The sequence below is a fragment of the Pollachius pollachius genome, assembly GCF_949987615.1.
Source record: "Pollachius pollachius genome assembly, chromosome: 17".
In the NCBI taxonomy this organism is placed as follows: Eukaryota; Metazoa; Chordata; class Actinopteri; order Gadiformes; family Gadidae; genus Pollachius; species Pollachius pollachius.
Genome location: NC_136950.1, coordinates 17,851,315 through 17,865,881, shown reverse-complemented (window position 1 = coordinate 17,865,881; position 14,567 = coordinate 17,851,315). Strand labels below are relative to the sequence as shown.

The 14,567-nt window shown below is 51.8% G+C and overlaps 2 protein-coding genes across 2 annotated transcripts in view; one reads left to right on the top strand and one right to left on the bottom strand.

The window, feature by feature from the left end:
- Positions 1–1,829: 1,829 nt before the first annotated feature.
- Positions 1,830–3,317, bottom strand: chst2b (carbohydrate (N-acetylglucosamine-6-O) sulfotransferase 2b; the record flags this gene model as incomplete). The annotated part of the gene is made up of 1 exon (XM_079755135.1): positions 1,830–3,317. Exon 1 carries the CDS (start codon positions 3,225–3,227, stop codon positions 1,830–1,832), a length of 1,398 nt encoding a protein of 465 aa, XP_079611261.1. The 5' UTR covers positions 3,228–3,317.
- Positions 3,318–5,624: 2,307 nt separating this feature from the next.
- The window catches only part of trpc1 (transient receptor potential cation channel, subfamily C, member 1), a gene marked incomplete at its 5' end in the record, with an annotated part of 16,565 nt that continues 7,622 nt past the window's right edge, over positions 5,625–14,567 (top strand). Inside the window, 7 exons of the mRNA XM_079754727.1 lie at positions 5,625–5,790; positions 7,608–7,762; positions 8,271–8,372; positions 8,789–8,991; positions 11,014–11,145; positions 11,982–12,177; positions 13,475–13,811. Coding sequence (XP_079610853.1) covers positions 5,625–5,790; positions 7,608–7,762; positions 8,271–8,372; positions 8,789–8,991; positions 11,014–11,145; positions 11,982–12,177; positions 13,475–13,811 — 1,291 coding nt within the window. The remainder of the gene's footprint in view (positions 5,791–7,607; positions 7,763–8,270; positions 8,373–8,788; positions 8,992–11,013; positions 11,146–11,981; positions 12,178–13,474; positions 13,812–14,567) is intronic.

The window sequence follows — 14,567 nt, the reverse complement described above, 5'->3', positions numbered from 1 at the left end:
GAGAACAGTCAGCTCTCAGCAGGACTCTACTTATAGACAGAGAACAGTCAGCTCTCAGCAGGACTCTACTTATAGACAGAGAACAGTCAGCTCTCAGCAGGACCCTACTTATAGACAGAGAACAGTCAGCTCTCAGCAGGACTCTACTTATAGACAGAGAACAGTCAGCTCTCAGCAGGACTCTACTTATAGACAGAGAACAGTCAGCTCTCAGCAGGACTCTACCTATAGACAGAGAACAGTCAGCTCTCAGCAGGACCCTACTTATAGACAGAGAACAGTCAGCTCTCAGCAGGACTCTACTTATAGACAGAGAACAGTCAGCTCTCAGCAGGACTCTACTTATAGACAGAGAACAGTCAGCTCTCAGCAGGACTCTACTTATAGACAGAGAACAGTCAGCTCTCAGCAGGACTCTACTTATAGACAGAGAACAGTCAGCTCTCTGAAAAGCACTCTACTTATAGACAGAGAACAGTCAGCTCTTAGCAGGATCCTCCATATAGACCCAACAGCCAGGTCTCGAGGGAGGAGTCGATGAGCTGACTGGTGAGTTCCTGCTGAGTTGTGATGATCAAGTCGTCCAGAACGCACTCTGTTTGTTGTGGAATTCAGAAAGCGTTTTGAAATGCGATCCACCTCCGCAACCTCTCGCAGTGTCGGTCACTTACTCTGCTAAATTATGAAACTGTAGATAATCGTGTCCTGACGTAAACTATTTGCTCGTTTGTCATTTTCGCTGCTGCTGACCCTCTGTATCTGGTTCTAGATGTGTGATCAGTCGGACGTTATTAGATATACCTTCATATTAGTTACTGAACTGTAGCTTCACATAAGGCAAGGCAGGCCTGCCAACTCTTAGTTTAACTTTAGTTTCTGTACATTCACACGAGCCAGATAGGTCTGTCAAGTGCTAGTCTGAACATTAGTTACTGTACTGTACATTCACACGAGGTAAGCTTGTCCACTCCAAGGCTGAACATGAGTTATTGTACATTAACATTAGCCATGCTTGTCCACTGCTAGTCTGAGCCATATTTACTGTACATTCACATGAGCCAGGTAGGGCTGTCCACTGCAAGTATGAACATTTCGGAAGGAATGGATCCCATTTTTCCTCACTTTTTCATTTATTGTGCATTTTGGTTCATTATTTTTCTCCTAAGCACCAAAATGTCAGAAAAATCACTGGTAAACTAAACGTTTCTTTCTGATAAAAACAGATTTATAAAGAGATGAATAATAATCATGCAAGTTCAACACAGGTGCAAACATTTTTCTTGTCATCGGTCAGCTCGATGCGGTGTCCCAGATCACGGTTTTCATCTCTGTGGAGAGCAAGCACTTGTAAACATTTGGAATGGAACGACTCACAGCTTGACTTCAACAAGGACCCACGGCGCGATGACATCATCGCCCTACCTACTGCTGACTGGACGGACCCCCTACCCAATGGCACATAGACAAAACAACTCGATGATTGTCTCTGGTTTCATTCAAATTAAAATCACTAATAAAAATAATGGCCTTTTTTTTTGTTCAACCATTGTCTCGATCACTGCTTGTTTTTCACAAAGTGTGTCGCCCACATGGGGAGGGGGGGTGAGCCGGCGTCGGACATTCAAGAAGAACCCCACTGGGGGGGGGGGGGGGGGGGGGGGGGGGTTGGTCGAGGTAAACCTGTCTGTGTATAAAAGTAGTCCGGTTCAGAGGGTACAGATACATTCCAGAGGTGCCCCCCCCCCCCCCCCCCACAGTGCTCAGTGGGGGGGATCGTTGCTTTGGTGACGGTGGAGGAGGAGGAGGAGGGGGAAGAAGGGGAGGGGGGCTCACAGCTTGGAGGGGCTGAGCAGCGAGCGGCTCAGGTCCTTGGCCTCGCCGGCCGTGCGCACGCGGTCGTAGCCCAGCACGGCCATGGCGTGGTGGCAGTAGTCCTCCACCTGCTTGATCTGCTGGATGCTGAGCACCGTCCTCCAGGCGCTCGCCGCCTGCGTGGCGTTCCGCGACGACACGATGAAGGGCTTGGACGAGGAGCTGGGCCCGCTCGTCATGTTCAGGGCGAACTGCTCGATGTCGCGGTTGGCCGTGAGGTTGGCGAAGCCGTAGATGCTCCTCAGAGTCTTCACCGGGTTCTCCACCAGGTCCTCGTAGCGCACCGCCATGTACTTCCCCTTGAGCCAGGGCGGGGCGGCCAGGGCGGAGCGCAGCGTCCGCGAGGCGCGGTCGCAGATCACCTCCATGGCGCCGATGGAGTGGTAGTCCGAGCCGTCCTTCTTGTTGGCCTTGTGGCCCGGGTCCACGAAGGGGACCCTCCGCAGCTTGGGGTCCCGGCTGCGGACCACCTGCAGGTTCTCCCGGATCAGCCCGTGGCGGGACTTGATCCTGGAGTTGGCCACGGCGCGGGGGTCCCGCACCAGGTGGATCACCTTGAGGTCCAGCGAGGGGTCCTCCATCAGCGGCGCCAGCACGTTGACGTCCAGGATGCGGACGCCCTTGATGACGATGGTGCCGTACTTCAGGCACTCCTCCTCCAGCAGGCGCAGGCTCTGCGGCGGGCACTTCTTGCACAGCTTGTCGTCCACCATGCCCACCAGCTCCTTGCGGTAGGCCGAGCACAGCGGGTAGGAGCACACCACCTTGTTGAGCGTGGCCCCGAACAGCCCCAGCGACGTGAAGTTCTTGCCCCCGGGGCTGTTGTAGAGCTGGAACACCGAGAGGTCGCAGCGGTACAGCGAGCTCAGCATGTCCCGCGCGGCGCCCTGCAGCGACACGGCGTCCCCCGGGTACAGCTTCTGCCAGATGTGCCACATGGGCTCGTACAGGAAGAAGACGTGGGGGTTCTGGTTGAAGAGCTCGCCGAAGAAGGAGGAGCCCGACCTCCAGGTGGTGAGCACGTACACCAGCTGCCGCTTCTTGGCCAGCGACGGCCGGTAGAGGAAGCGGATGTCGGAGCGGCTCTGGTAGGACGTGCTCCTCATCTGGTGGTTGCACTGCTGCGGCTCCTTGGTCCACTTGTAGTTGGCCAGGTTCAGCATGGTCAGCACCAGCAGCAGGAAGTAGGCCATGAACAGCACGATGCGCTTCCGCCGGAGCACCTTCATGACGATGCCGGGCTGGGCTATGATCTTGGTGTGGTTGCGGTACGTCTTGAGCTTCCTGCCGTAGCCAGCATCCTTCTCCCAGGGCGCCGTCAACTTCAGCTGTTGATTATACTGTTTGCCTCTCATCTGGACTCGAAGCCTCCCCCCCTCGACCAGGGACTCCTCACACTCTCACGATAAAAAAAAACGATGTATTTTATTCTACGAGAGAGAGGGGGAACCGTATCCCATACAGAGACATCAGCCGGTTAGGTAACAGAGTCGCCGACTATTAGACATCACAAACGGAATCCACACAAGGCGAGAGAGGCGGAATTTAAAGCACTGCGGAATACCGTTGTTCGCACACACACCGAGGCGCCCGGGTTCCCGGAGGCCCATCCGAGACACCGCACCGCCGGTAGATCCACGGCCGCACGATAAAAACAAAGAGGCGTTGGAGGGAAGATCAGACGCCCTGTTTCGTCACGTTGGACGGAGGCATCTCTGCGCAGTCTGTCTGCTGCATCCCCGCTCACACAGCGCCGCTCGGGGGGAGACGATCTCCGCGGTCCCGGAGACGATCAAGCGCCGTCTGGAGAGGAGATGATCAGAGCACATGCAGCGCTGCTCAGCGGCACTCCAGCACTACACGCATCCTCCCAGAGCATCAGGGATATTTACCTCTTCCTGATCCCCCGTTCCTCCAGCTAATACAAACCGCTCTGCTTCAATCAGAACACAGACAAAGAACCGCCCACCGACCCACTCCATTGGCTGTGCGAGAGGCGACGTGCTCAGTCCAGTCCCGGTATTGGTCCACACGATCGCCCGTCCCCGTCCCCCTCCCGCCAGAGCGGCTGTGACGCGGGGGGGAGATGCTGTTGTTATGGTAAAGAGAGGTGGTCACCAGGGGCATCTTACACATCAGACGTCATGTCGCACGTCGCTCCGGTCGGTGACTTGTCTTTGATCACTCCCTAAGGCCTCCCCTGTCTCCAGTACCTCTGTCTTCATGGTAGACAATGCACACGAAACGCTCAGAACCGACCGGGGTCCTCATACACACATAGGCTTGTGATCTTTGTCTGTCTAAATGTATCGCCCGATAGCTTTGTGTGTACCCATGTTATGATTGAGAGGGGAGAGAAACACACATTGTTGACCGGCAGGAGAGAGGCCGTATGGGGAGCTCTGTGGACTTCAGATGGACTTGTTACTCCGTTATAATGCTTTAATAAAAACAGGGAGACACCGCCACCTGCTGGACGTTAATGGATCAATGTCTGTCTGCCTGCCTGCCTGCCTGCCTGCCTGTCTGTCTGTCTGTCTGTCTGTCTGTCTGTCTGTTTGTCTGTCTGTCTGTCTGTCTGTCTACTTATCAAACAATCAATCAATCATTCAAACTATCTATCTATGAATCTATCCATATCTATCCATCCATCCATCCACCGACCCACTCACCCACCCATCCACCCCTCTCTCTCTCTCTCTCTCTCTCTCTCTCTCTCTCTCTCTGCATCTATCTATTTATCTATCTATCCATCTATCTTTCCATCTATCTACCTCTGGAAAGACTTCCTCCTGTCTGTCTATGTGTATGTACTTCTCTATGTATATCTGTCTTTTCGCGCACACACACGCACACACCACACACACACACACACACACACACACACACACACACACACACACACACACAGAGACCACATACACACACACACACACACATACACACACACACACACACACACACACACACACACACACAGAGAGACCACATACACACAGAGAGACCACATACACACACGCACACACACACACACACACACACACACACACACACAGCATAATCAGAATCGACAAAATACCTAATTCGAAAGATTTGTATGTATATACAACGCATCTAGATGTGATCAAACGGACCGCCCGAGGCATGGCGCCCGCGGTCCGCGCGCCACTGCAGAGCAGAGGTGAAGCCACGTTACGCAATAATCAATAGCGCGCGTGCTGGGGAAGCAGTGGGCATGCGCAGTGGCTCCGGCGGCAGCACCAGCATCAGGACCAGAGAGCTGCGTCGCGCGGCGATGCCAGGGAATGGTCTTGGTAAACAGCGCGAGGGACAGGTGAACCGCGGGGTTTCGTGGCGCGTGCAGAACAACTTACAAAACACAACGGGGATGCGCTTCCGGTTCTGCTCGAGCAGCTCGAGCGCGCCGAACACGCTGTTCATGCGAGCTTTATAGATTGTCTTATTGGTGCGAGCGCTCCAAAAGTCGTCTCCGGTGGGCTCGAGCCGTCCGGGCCCTCCTTCCCGACCGATCCCGGGTCCCATCTCACCGATCCCGGGTCCTACCTGATCGATTCCGGGTCACGGCTGACCGATCCCGGGTCCTCTCTGACCAATCCCGGGTCCTACCTGACCGATCCCGGGTCACTGTACCGATCCCGGGTCCTCTCTGACCGATCCCGGATCTTATCTCACCGATCGCGGGTCCTACCTGACCGATCCCGAGCCCCGGGGTTTCAGGCGCTCCAGGGGGGATGCACCTCAGCGTCTTCCCGTACTCTCTGTCCGTCGTGATGGCCGCTCTGTACCAGGGCGCCGAGTCCTCGTCGCCCGACACCTTCCTGGCGCTGAAGGACGTGCGGGAGGTAAAGGAGGACACCACGCTGGACGAGAAGCTTTTCCTGCTGGCCTGCGAGAAAGGTGGGTGGTCTGTTGTTGTTGTTCCGCCATGATGCACCTGCTGCTGCTGTGTCAGGCGGAAGGAGAGAAGGAGAGAGGATGAGGAGGAGAGAAGGAGCGAAGTGGAGAAGGAGAGAAGGAGAGAAGGGGAGAAGGGAGGAGGAAAGAAGGAGAGAATGGGAGAAGGAGAGGAGGAGAGAAGGGGGGGAAGAGGAGAAGAGAAGGAGAAGGATCGCGTTATGCAGGCAGCACAGCCGGCTGTTGTTTACCGAGGCTCCAATCTACTCTGGAGATCAGCCCACGAGAGGGAGGTGGGACAGCTAGGAGGTAGGACAGCTAGGAGGTAGGACAGCTAGGAGGTAGGACAGATAGGAGGTAGGACAGCTAGGAGGTAGGACAGATAGGAGGTAGGACAGCTAGGAGGTAGGACAGATAGGAGGTAGGAAAGCTAGGAGGTGAGGTAGGATGACTAGGAGGTGAGGTAGGATGATTAGGAGGTAGGGTTACTAGGAGAGGAGGTAAGATGACTAGGAGGTAAGGTACGACAGCTAGGAGGTAGTATAGGATGACTAGGAGGTAGGTAGGACAGCTTTGAGGTATTAGGAGCTGATGTAGGGCTACTAGGACTTGAATACAACGATTCGTGGAGTCCTATTTACTTGAACAGATTGAATAGGATAGTGAATTGAGGGAGGAGTGAAGGGAAGTTATTGTGACCATATTTGGTCAGACTGGGCTCTTGTTGAACGCGTCCTGGTCGTACTTTAGAAGCATAAACCATATCTGTGCTGTGTGTGGGAGCTGGCAGCTCCTCCGGAGAGATGCTCCTGTTCACCAGGACACATCTTGCAATACCAGGCCTTCGTTATGTCATCGCTTTGAGGTTCGCACTCTCTGTGTTTTAATTTGAAGTCTGTTTAATCGTTCCTCCTCTCATGAAACACTGAAACAGCAATGAGCCACTAATAAATGGAAGCAAAATGAAATAGATAGTTAGTTACACAGATAGATAGATAGATAGATAGATAGATAGATAGATAGATAGATACATACATACATACATACATACATACATACATACATACATACATACATACATACATTCATGCATATATATATATATATAGAGAGAGAGAGAGACAGAGAGACAGAGAGAGAGAGCGAGAGAGAGGGGGAGAGGGAGAGTGGGAGAAAGATCGTTAGATCCATATTGTGTGTTGTAATGGGTGGGTTCAGGTGACCAGTGATGGTGTTTTTGGGTGGTGTCAGGTGACCAGTGATGGTGATTTTGGGTGGTGTCAGGTGACCAGTGATGGTGTTTTTTTGGTGGTGTCAGGTGACCAGTGATGGTGTTTTTGGGTTGTGTCAGGTGGCCAGTGATGGTGTTGGGTTGGGTGGGGTCATGTGACCAGTGATGGTGTTTTTGGGTGGTGTCATGTGACCAGTGATGGAGTTGAGTTGGGTGGGGTCAGGTGACCAGTGACAGTGTTTTTGGGTGGGGTCAGGTGACCAGTGACAGTGTTTTTGGGTGGGGTCAGGTGACCAGTGACAGTGTTTTTTGGGTGGTGTGAGGTGACCAGTGATGGTGTTTTTGGGTGGGGTCAAGTGACCAGTGATGGTGTTTTTGGGTGGTGTCAGGTGACCAGTGATGGTGTTTTTGGGTGGTGTCAGGTGACCAGTGATGGTGTTTTTGGGTGGGGTCAAGTGACCATTGACAGTGTTTTTGGGTGGGGTCAAGTGACCAGTGACAGTGTTTTTGGGTGGTGTCAGGTGACCAGTGATGGTGTTGTGTTGGGCGGGGTCATGCGACCAATGATGGTGTTTTCGGGCGGCGTCAGGTGACTTCTACATGGTGAAGAAGCTACTGGGGGAGAAGCGCGAGGCGGAGCTGAACCTGAACTGTCTGGACGTGCTGGGGCGGGACGCCGTCACCATCACCATCGAGAACGAGAACCTGGACATCCTGCAACTGCTGCTGGAGCACGGCTGCCAGGTACAACCACACACACACACACACACGTGCACATAAAAATACACGTACACATGCACATTCACCAACACAAACACACAGAACCACACGCAGACACACACGCACACACTCACACATGCACACACAACCACAACAGCTATTGTTGAGTGTGCCTGGTATGACAAGCTGTGTCATCTGTGCTAAGTTAGTAATAGGGAGATCTAAGGTGAGTGTGCGTCAGGTAAATGTCCCGCACACACAAATCAGGTTGTTAACCAGGCTACAGGTTAACAACAGGTAGATGTCAGGTGTTGTGGTTTTGTGTCTCCAGGCCACAGGTTAACATGAGTTAGACCTCAGGTAGATGTCAGGTGTTGTGGTCTTGTGTCTCCAGGCTACAGGCTACAGGTTAACATCAGGTAGATGTCAGGTAGATGTCAGGTGTTGTGGTTCTGTCTCCAGGCTACAGGCTACAGGTTAACATCAGGTAGATGTCAGGTAGATGTTATTCATTGTGGTCTTGTGTCCTCAGGCCACCGACGCACTGCTGGTGGCCATTGACTCTGAGGTGGTGGGAGCTGTGGACATCCTGTTGAACCACCGGCCTCGCAGGTCCTCCAAGCCCTCCATCGCTGTAGGTCTACTTCTAACCTCTGACCTTTAACCTCTGAGTGTAACCCTAACCCTTACTATCTAACCCTCACCCTCCCCCTAACCCTCCATCTCTCTATCCCCAAACCCAAACCTTAAAACTTCTTCCCTCTAACCTCAAACCCTTTAAAAATGTATTTAACCTAAACTGCTTATCAGAGGTCTATTGATATGTTCATGGTATTTTAATCTATTTAAAGGTAAATACCAATATGTCTCTCTCTCTCTCTCCATTGATATACATTATAACTCTATGTCCCTCTTTATTTATATACAGTTTATCTATATATTCAAGGTCTATTGATATGTTCACGGTATATAAGTATACTAAGCTAATTGTTTCAATCGTCAGTATTAAAGGACATGACCGTATGAAACAGCTGTCTCCGCCTGCTGCAGAAACTGATGCAGAGGATCCAGAACGCCGAGTACTCCACCACCATGGACGTGGCGCCGGTCATCCTGGCGGCCCACCGCAACAACTACGAGATCCTGACCATGCTGCTGAAGCAGGACATCTCCCTGCCCCGCCCCCACGCCGTGGGCTGCGAGTGCACGCTCTGCAACGCCAAGAACAAGAAGGACAGCCTCCGACACTCCCGGTAAACTGTCCCAGGTTGGGCCTCCGACGCTCCCGGTAAACCGAGGCACCCCGTTAAATTGCGATACACTAAAGGCTGCTACACACTGGCCCAGGGGCGTAGGAATGAGTTTAACATTGGGGGGGACACATATCGGAAACCTGACAGATCCGTTAATGGTTTGAACAGAAATATAAGTTAACTACACTGAAAAAATTCACAAATATATTTTATTCTGCTAAAAAGATACATTTGTAAATGTAAAGGAAAACACATTTTGAATGGCAGTAATAAACTGATGAATATCAAATCAATTCTTTAATTGCACGCTCAATCATCCAGTTTTTTAGAATAAGAAGCGGTGACAAGACGCTGTGTTGCGCTTTCAAAATAAAATAAAATGTTTTTCTCCCCCCGGTATAATTTTTAGGTGGGACAAATGCGCCTGTCTCCAATATTGAAGGGGACACGTCCCCTCCGTCCCCCCCAGTTCCTACGCCCTTGCACTGGCCCAACTGTTGGCCATCTGAGACTCTTGACGAGTTTGGGAACAAATCTGTTCCCGAACTCATGGGGACGGTGTCGGGCCCGATTCAACATGCAAAGTCTGAGAGCGTTGGCGTTCGGAGGGTTTGAGCCATGGGGTGCTCTGATTGGTCGTGTGCTGCTAGGTTGTGTGCTGTGTTCTGCTAGCACACAGCCAGCCAATCAGCGCGGCGTGTGGGAGGGGTGGACTACCGCCAATACACTAGTGCAGAACGAACATGCTACTGTGTAGTTGCCAGTAGTCTTCACGGTGTGTTTCATTGCAACTTTTCTGCAAGTGGTCGGATAAAGGCAATAGGCTGTTGGTTTGAGAGAAAGAGAGAGAGAGAGAGAGAGAGAGAGAGAGAGAGAGAGAGAGAGAGAGATCGTATAGAGAGAGAATGTATAGAAATTCCTCTTCAATTGACTAGTAATCATACAAACAGGGTTTATATAATTTGTATATAATTGTATGTAATAGTTACAATTGATATTTCCACGACAGTAGCATAACCACACAAAGGTGAAGTTACCAAAGTAGAAGATGTTTAGTTAGGTCAAGCCTTTATCATCAGATTACGGTCGTACTGAACATAGTTTGAGGTATTGAACATAGTTTGAATGCAACAAGTAGGACACGTTCATCCATCACATGTCTATTTTTACATGACAGTTAATAACTCAGTGCGTAATGGGTCTATGAGAGCACATGTAAACATCCTGCCTGTTAGAGCTGTCTCCCCAGGTTCATCTTCAGCTAAATTAAGCCCGGGTTAGAGAAGCTTTACTTCCTGGCCCTGGTATGTAGCTCGCTGGATACAGCCATGAATCAGACTGCTGTCAAACATACATTACAGAACACACCAGGGCATCCCACCAGCGCTTTGAGTCCCCAAAACGTCCAGAGATGATTAAGTAGCGACAGGCCTCAGGGCTGAAACTTAAAAGCTATGAATGCTACGAACAACTCCATTAAGGATCTAGCCTGTAGTGGCTCGCTATCCTGTAGGAGCTAGCTATCCTGTAGAGCTAGCTATCCTGTACAACCTAGCTAGTGGGCAGAGATTGTAGTATGTAGGGTATAACTAGCCCGTAGAGCTAGACAGGCTTCAGGAACTAGCCTGTAGAGCTAGCTAACCTGCAGCTGAGAATAATTGAATCAGAGACCTGAGCTGCTCCGCAGATATTCCTCCCACGCCCCGAGAAAATCGATAGTCCCTGCTCAGCTGCTGTGGGCCAAGAGGGGTCTCTGACAGAAACACTCAGCACCTCCATCACATCTTTATCATCCGTCTGTCTGTCTGTCTGTCTGTCTGTCTGTCTGTCTGTCTGTCTGTCTGTCTGTCCATCTCTCTGTCTATCCATGTTCCTATCTGGCTGTCTGTTTCCCTTTCTCTCTACCTTTCTGTCTGTCTATCTGTCTCTCTGTCTGTCTACCTGTCTGTCTGTCTGTCTGTCTGTCTGTCTGTCTCTCTCTCTATTTATTTATAACCAGTATACCTCTGTGTCTCCGTGCAGGTTCCGTCTGGACATCTACCGCTGTCTGTCCAGCCCGTCCCTCATCATGCTGACGGAGGAGGACCCCATCCTGAGGGCCTTCGAGCTCAGTGCCGACCTCCGGGAGCTCAGCCTGGTGGAGGTGGAGTTCAGGTACCTCCTCTCCTCCTCCTGCCCCTCTCCTCCTACGCCTCCTTCTACTCCTCCTCTCTTCCTACACCTCCTCCTACTCCTCCTCCTACACCTCCTCCTAAACCTCCTCTCTTCCTACACCTCCTCCTACTACTCCTCTCTTCCTACACCTACTCCTACACCTAATTTTTCCTACACCTCCTCCTGAACCTCCTACTCCTCCTACAACTCCTCCTACACCTCTTCGTACAGCTCCTCTCTGTTCCTACACCTCCTCCTCCCCTCCTCCTCCACCTCCTCCTACGCCTCCTCCTCCACCTCCTCCTACGCCTCCTCCTACACCTCCTCCTCCCCTCCTCCTCCACCTCCTCCTCCCCTCCTCCTCCACCTCCTCCTACGCCTCCTCCTCCACCTCCTCCTACACGTCATCCTACACTTCCTACGACTCCTCCTCCACCTCCTCCTACGCCTCCTCCTCCACCTCCTCCTACACCTCATCCTACACCTCCTCCTCCACCTCCTCCTACGACTCCTCCTCCACCTCCTCCTCCACCTCCTCCTCCCCCTCCTCCTCCCCTCCTCCTCCACCTCCTCCTACAACTCCTCCTCCACCTCCTCCTCCCCCTCCTCCTCCCCTCCTCCTACACCTCCTCCTCCCCCTCCTCCTCCCCTCCTCCTACACCTCCTTCGACCCCTCCTCCTCCCCTCCTCCTACGCCTCCTCCTCCTCCCATCCTCCTCCATCTCCTCCTACGCCTCCTCCTACACCTCCTCCCCTCCTCCTCCCCTCCTCCTCCACCTCCTCCTAGTCTCTGTCCGCCTGCAGCCTAACAGGAGCGTGCGTATGTCCTCCTCCAGGAACGACTATGAGGAGCTGGCCAAGCAGTGCAAGATGTTTGCTAAGGACCTGCTGGCCCAGGCGCGTAACTCCAGGGAGCTGGAGGTGATCCTGAACCACACGTCCACCGAGGACCTCCTGGACAAGAGAGGCCTCCTGGAGGACCGCATGAACCTCAGCCGCCTCAAGCTGGCCATCAAGTACAACCAGAAGGAGGTGAGCCGCCATGTTGGATCAGCAGACCACATGTTGGGTCGCCATGTTGGATCTCCACGTTGGATCTGGGCTCCATGTTGGCTCCATGTTGAATCTTGAACCTCAGCCTCAGCCGCTGGTAGAACACTTGTTGGGTCTGGGCTGGTGGGGGACATGTTGGATCTCCATGTTGGATCTCCATGTTGGATCTCAATGTTGGATCTGGGCTGGTATAGACCATGTTGGATCTGTTTCTGGTTGAGGCCAAGTTGGATCTTGGCGGGTAGAAGACATGCCTGGATGAACTATGGGGTTTACTGGTCACCAGGCTGGATGATGCTCATCAGTCTGTCTCAGTCGCTCGGTCTGAGCTGAAGCTAGTTCAGATGCTCAGATGGTGCCTGGACGTCCGCCCCACTTGATGTTTGCGGCGTAGAGCGGGGGGGGGGGCTCGGTGGGTGGTTTGATTGGGTTGTGTTCTACTTAACTCTGACAGTAATTACTTCCCCACCGCCTATATGACCAGACCAATTACTACAGCACCCCATCAACAGGGACTCCATGAACTAATGTCCTCTGATTGTAATCCAACACACGCTGGCTTTAATTAATCTACTGCTGCAACAGTAAATAGTTGAAGCAGTGAACTGTAACGTCTGCAATCTGTTGCTCGGTATTTGTTGTTTTCAAGTGTGGCTTTCAGACTTGTTCCTTCAGCCTGCAGACACCAAACGCTAAGAGCTCGAAGCTCCGCCAGAATGTACTTCATGGATGGCTGAGCCTGGATTGTTTGTTAAACACAAAGTGACACAACTAGCTGGATAAAGCAATCCCTCACTGTAAGGCAGCAACCCAGCAGAATGCTAACCTTCCCTCACAGTAGGGCACCAAGCTAACAGACTTCTAACCTTCCCTCACAGTAGGGCACCAAGCTAACAGACTTCTAACCTTCCCTCACAGTAGGGCACTAAGCTAACAGACTTCTAACATTCCCTCACAGTAGGGCAGCAAGCTAGCAGAGTGCTAAAATTTCCCCGGAGTAAGGCAGCAAGCTAGCAGAATGCTAACATTCCCTCACAGTAAGGCAACAAGCTAGAAAGCCCAAAGCTGGCCGCATTCTAACATCAACAATCCTATCTTTTCTTCTCCGGGTTGTTATGCAAGCAGCCTCTAGGAGTTGTTCTATACCTCCAACTTATCTATTTAAATGTGTCATAACTGCTTCAAAACAATCTGAACTTCCATCTCCTGTTGTCTGCATTACTAAACAGTACGGTAGCTATATGCGCTGTAATACGGTAATCTGTCATCCCTCCAGTTCGTGGCCCAGTCCAACTGCCAGCAGTTCCTCAACACGGTGTGGTTCGGCGAGACGGCGAGCTACCGGCGGAAGCACACCTGTCTGAAGATGGCCACGGTGCTGAGCGTGGCGGTGCTGTGGCCCGTTCTGTCGCTGTGCTACCTGCTGGCGCCGCGCTCCCGCGTGGGCCAGCTCATCCACACGCCCTTCGTCAAGTTCATCATCCACAGCGCGTCCTACTTCACCTTCCTCCTCCTCCTCAACCTCTACTCCCTGGTCTACAACGAGGGCAAGAAGAACACCATGGGCCCCGCGCTGGAGATGATCGACTTCCTGCTCATCCTCTGGATCCTAGGTCAGAGGTCCTCATGTTGTGTTCACACACACTGTGCAGTTCAGAGGTGCTCATATTGTGTTAACACAATCTGTGTAGTTCAGAGGTACTCATATTGTGTTAACACACTTTGTGTGGTGCACAGGTCCTCATATTGTGTGTAGTGCAAAGGTCCCCATAATATCTCTGTTTAACACACAGTGTGTATACCAGTCTCAGAGGTCCCCACAATGTCTCTGTTGAACACACAGTATGTATACTAGTCTCAGATGTCCCCATAATGTCTCTAGTCAACACACAGTGTGTATACTAGTCTCAGATGTCCCCATAATGTCTCTAGTCAACACACAGTGTGTATACTAGTCTCAGAGGTCCCCATAATGTCTCTGTTGAACACACAGTGTGTATACCAGTCTCAGAGGTCCCCATATTGTCTCTGTTTAACATAAAGTGTGTATACTAGTCTCAGAGGTCCCCATAATGTCTCTGTTCAACACGCAGTGTGTATACTAGTCTCAGAGGTCCTCATATTGTGTTAACACACTCTGTGTAGGGCAAAGGTCCTCATAATTTCGCTATTTAACACACACTGTTCATAAAATAGACTTTATAGATGTACGGATAGATAGAAGAGCGAGAGCAGATGTCCTGGTGTCAGCCATCATGTGTCCATAATGATAACAGGAAGAGCCTGTCGGATCACCATGACAGATGCCCTAGGAGAAATGGCTCCTCCCCTTAGCTCATCAGTGGCCAATGAGGGAGCTGGTAGCACTT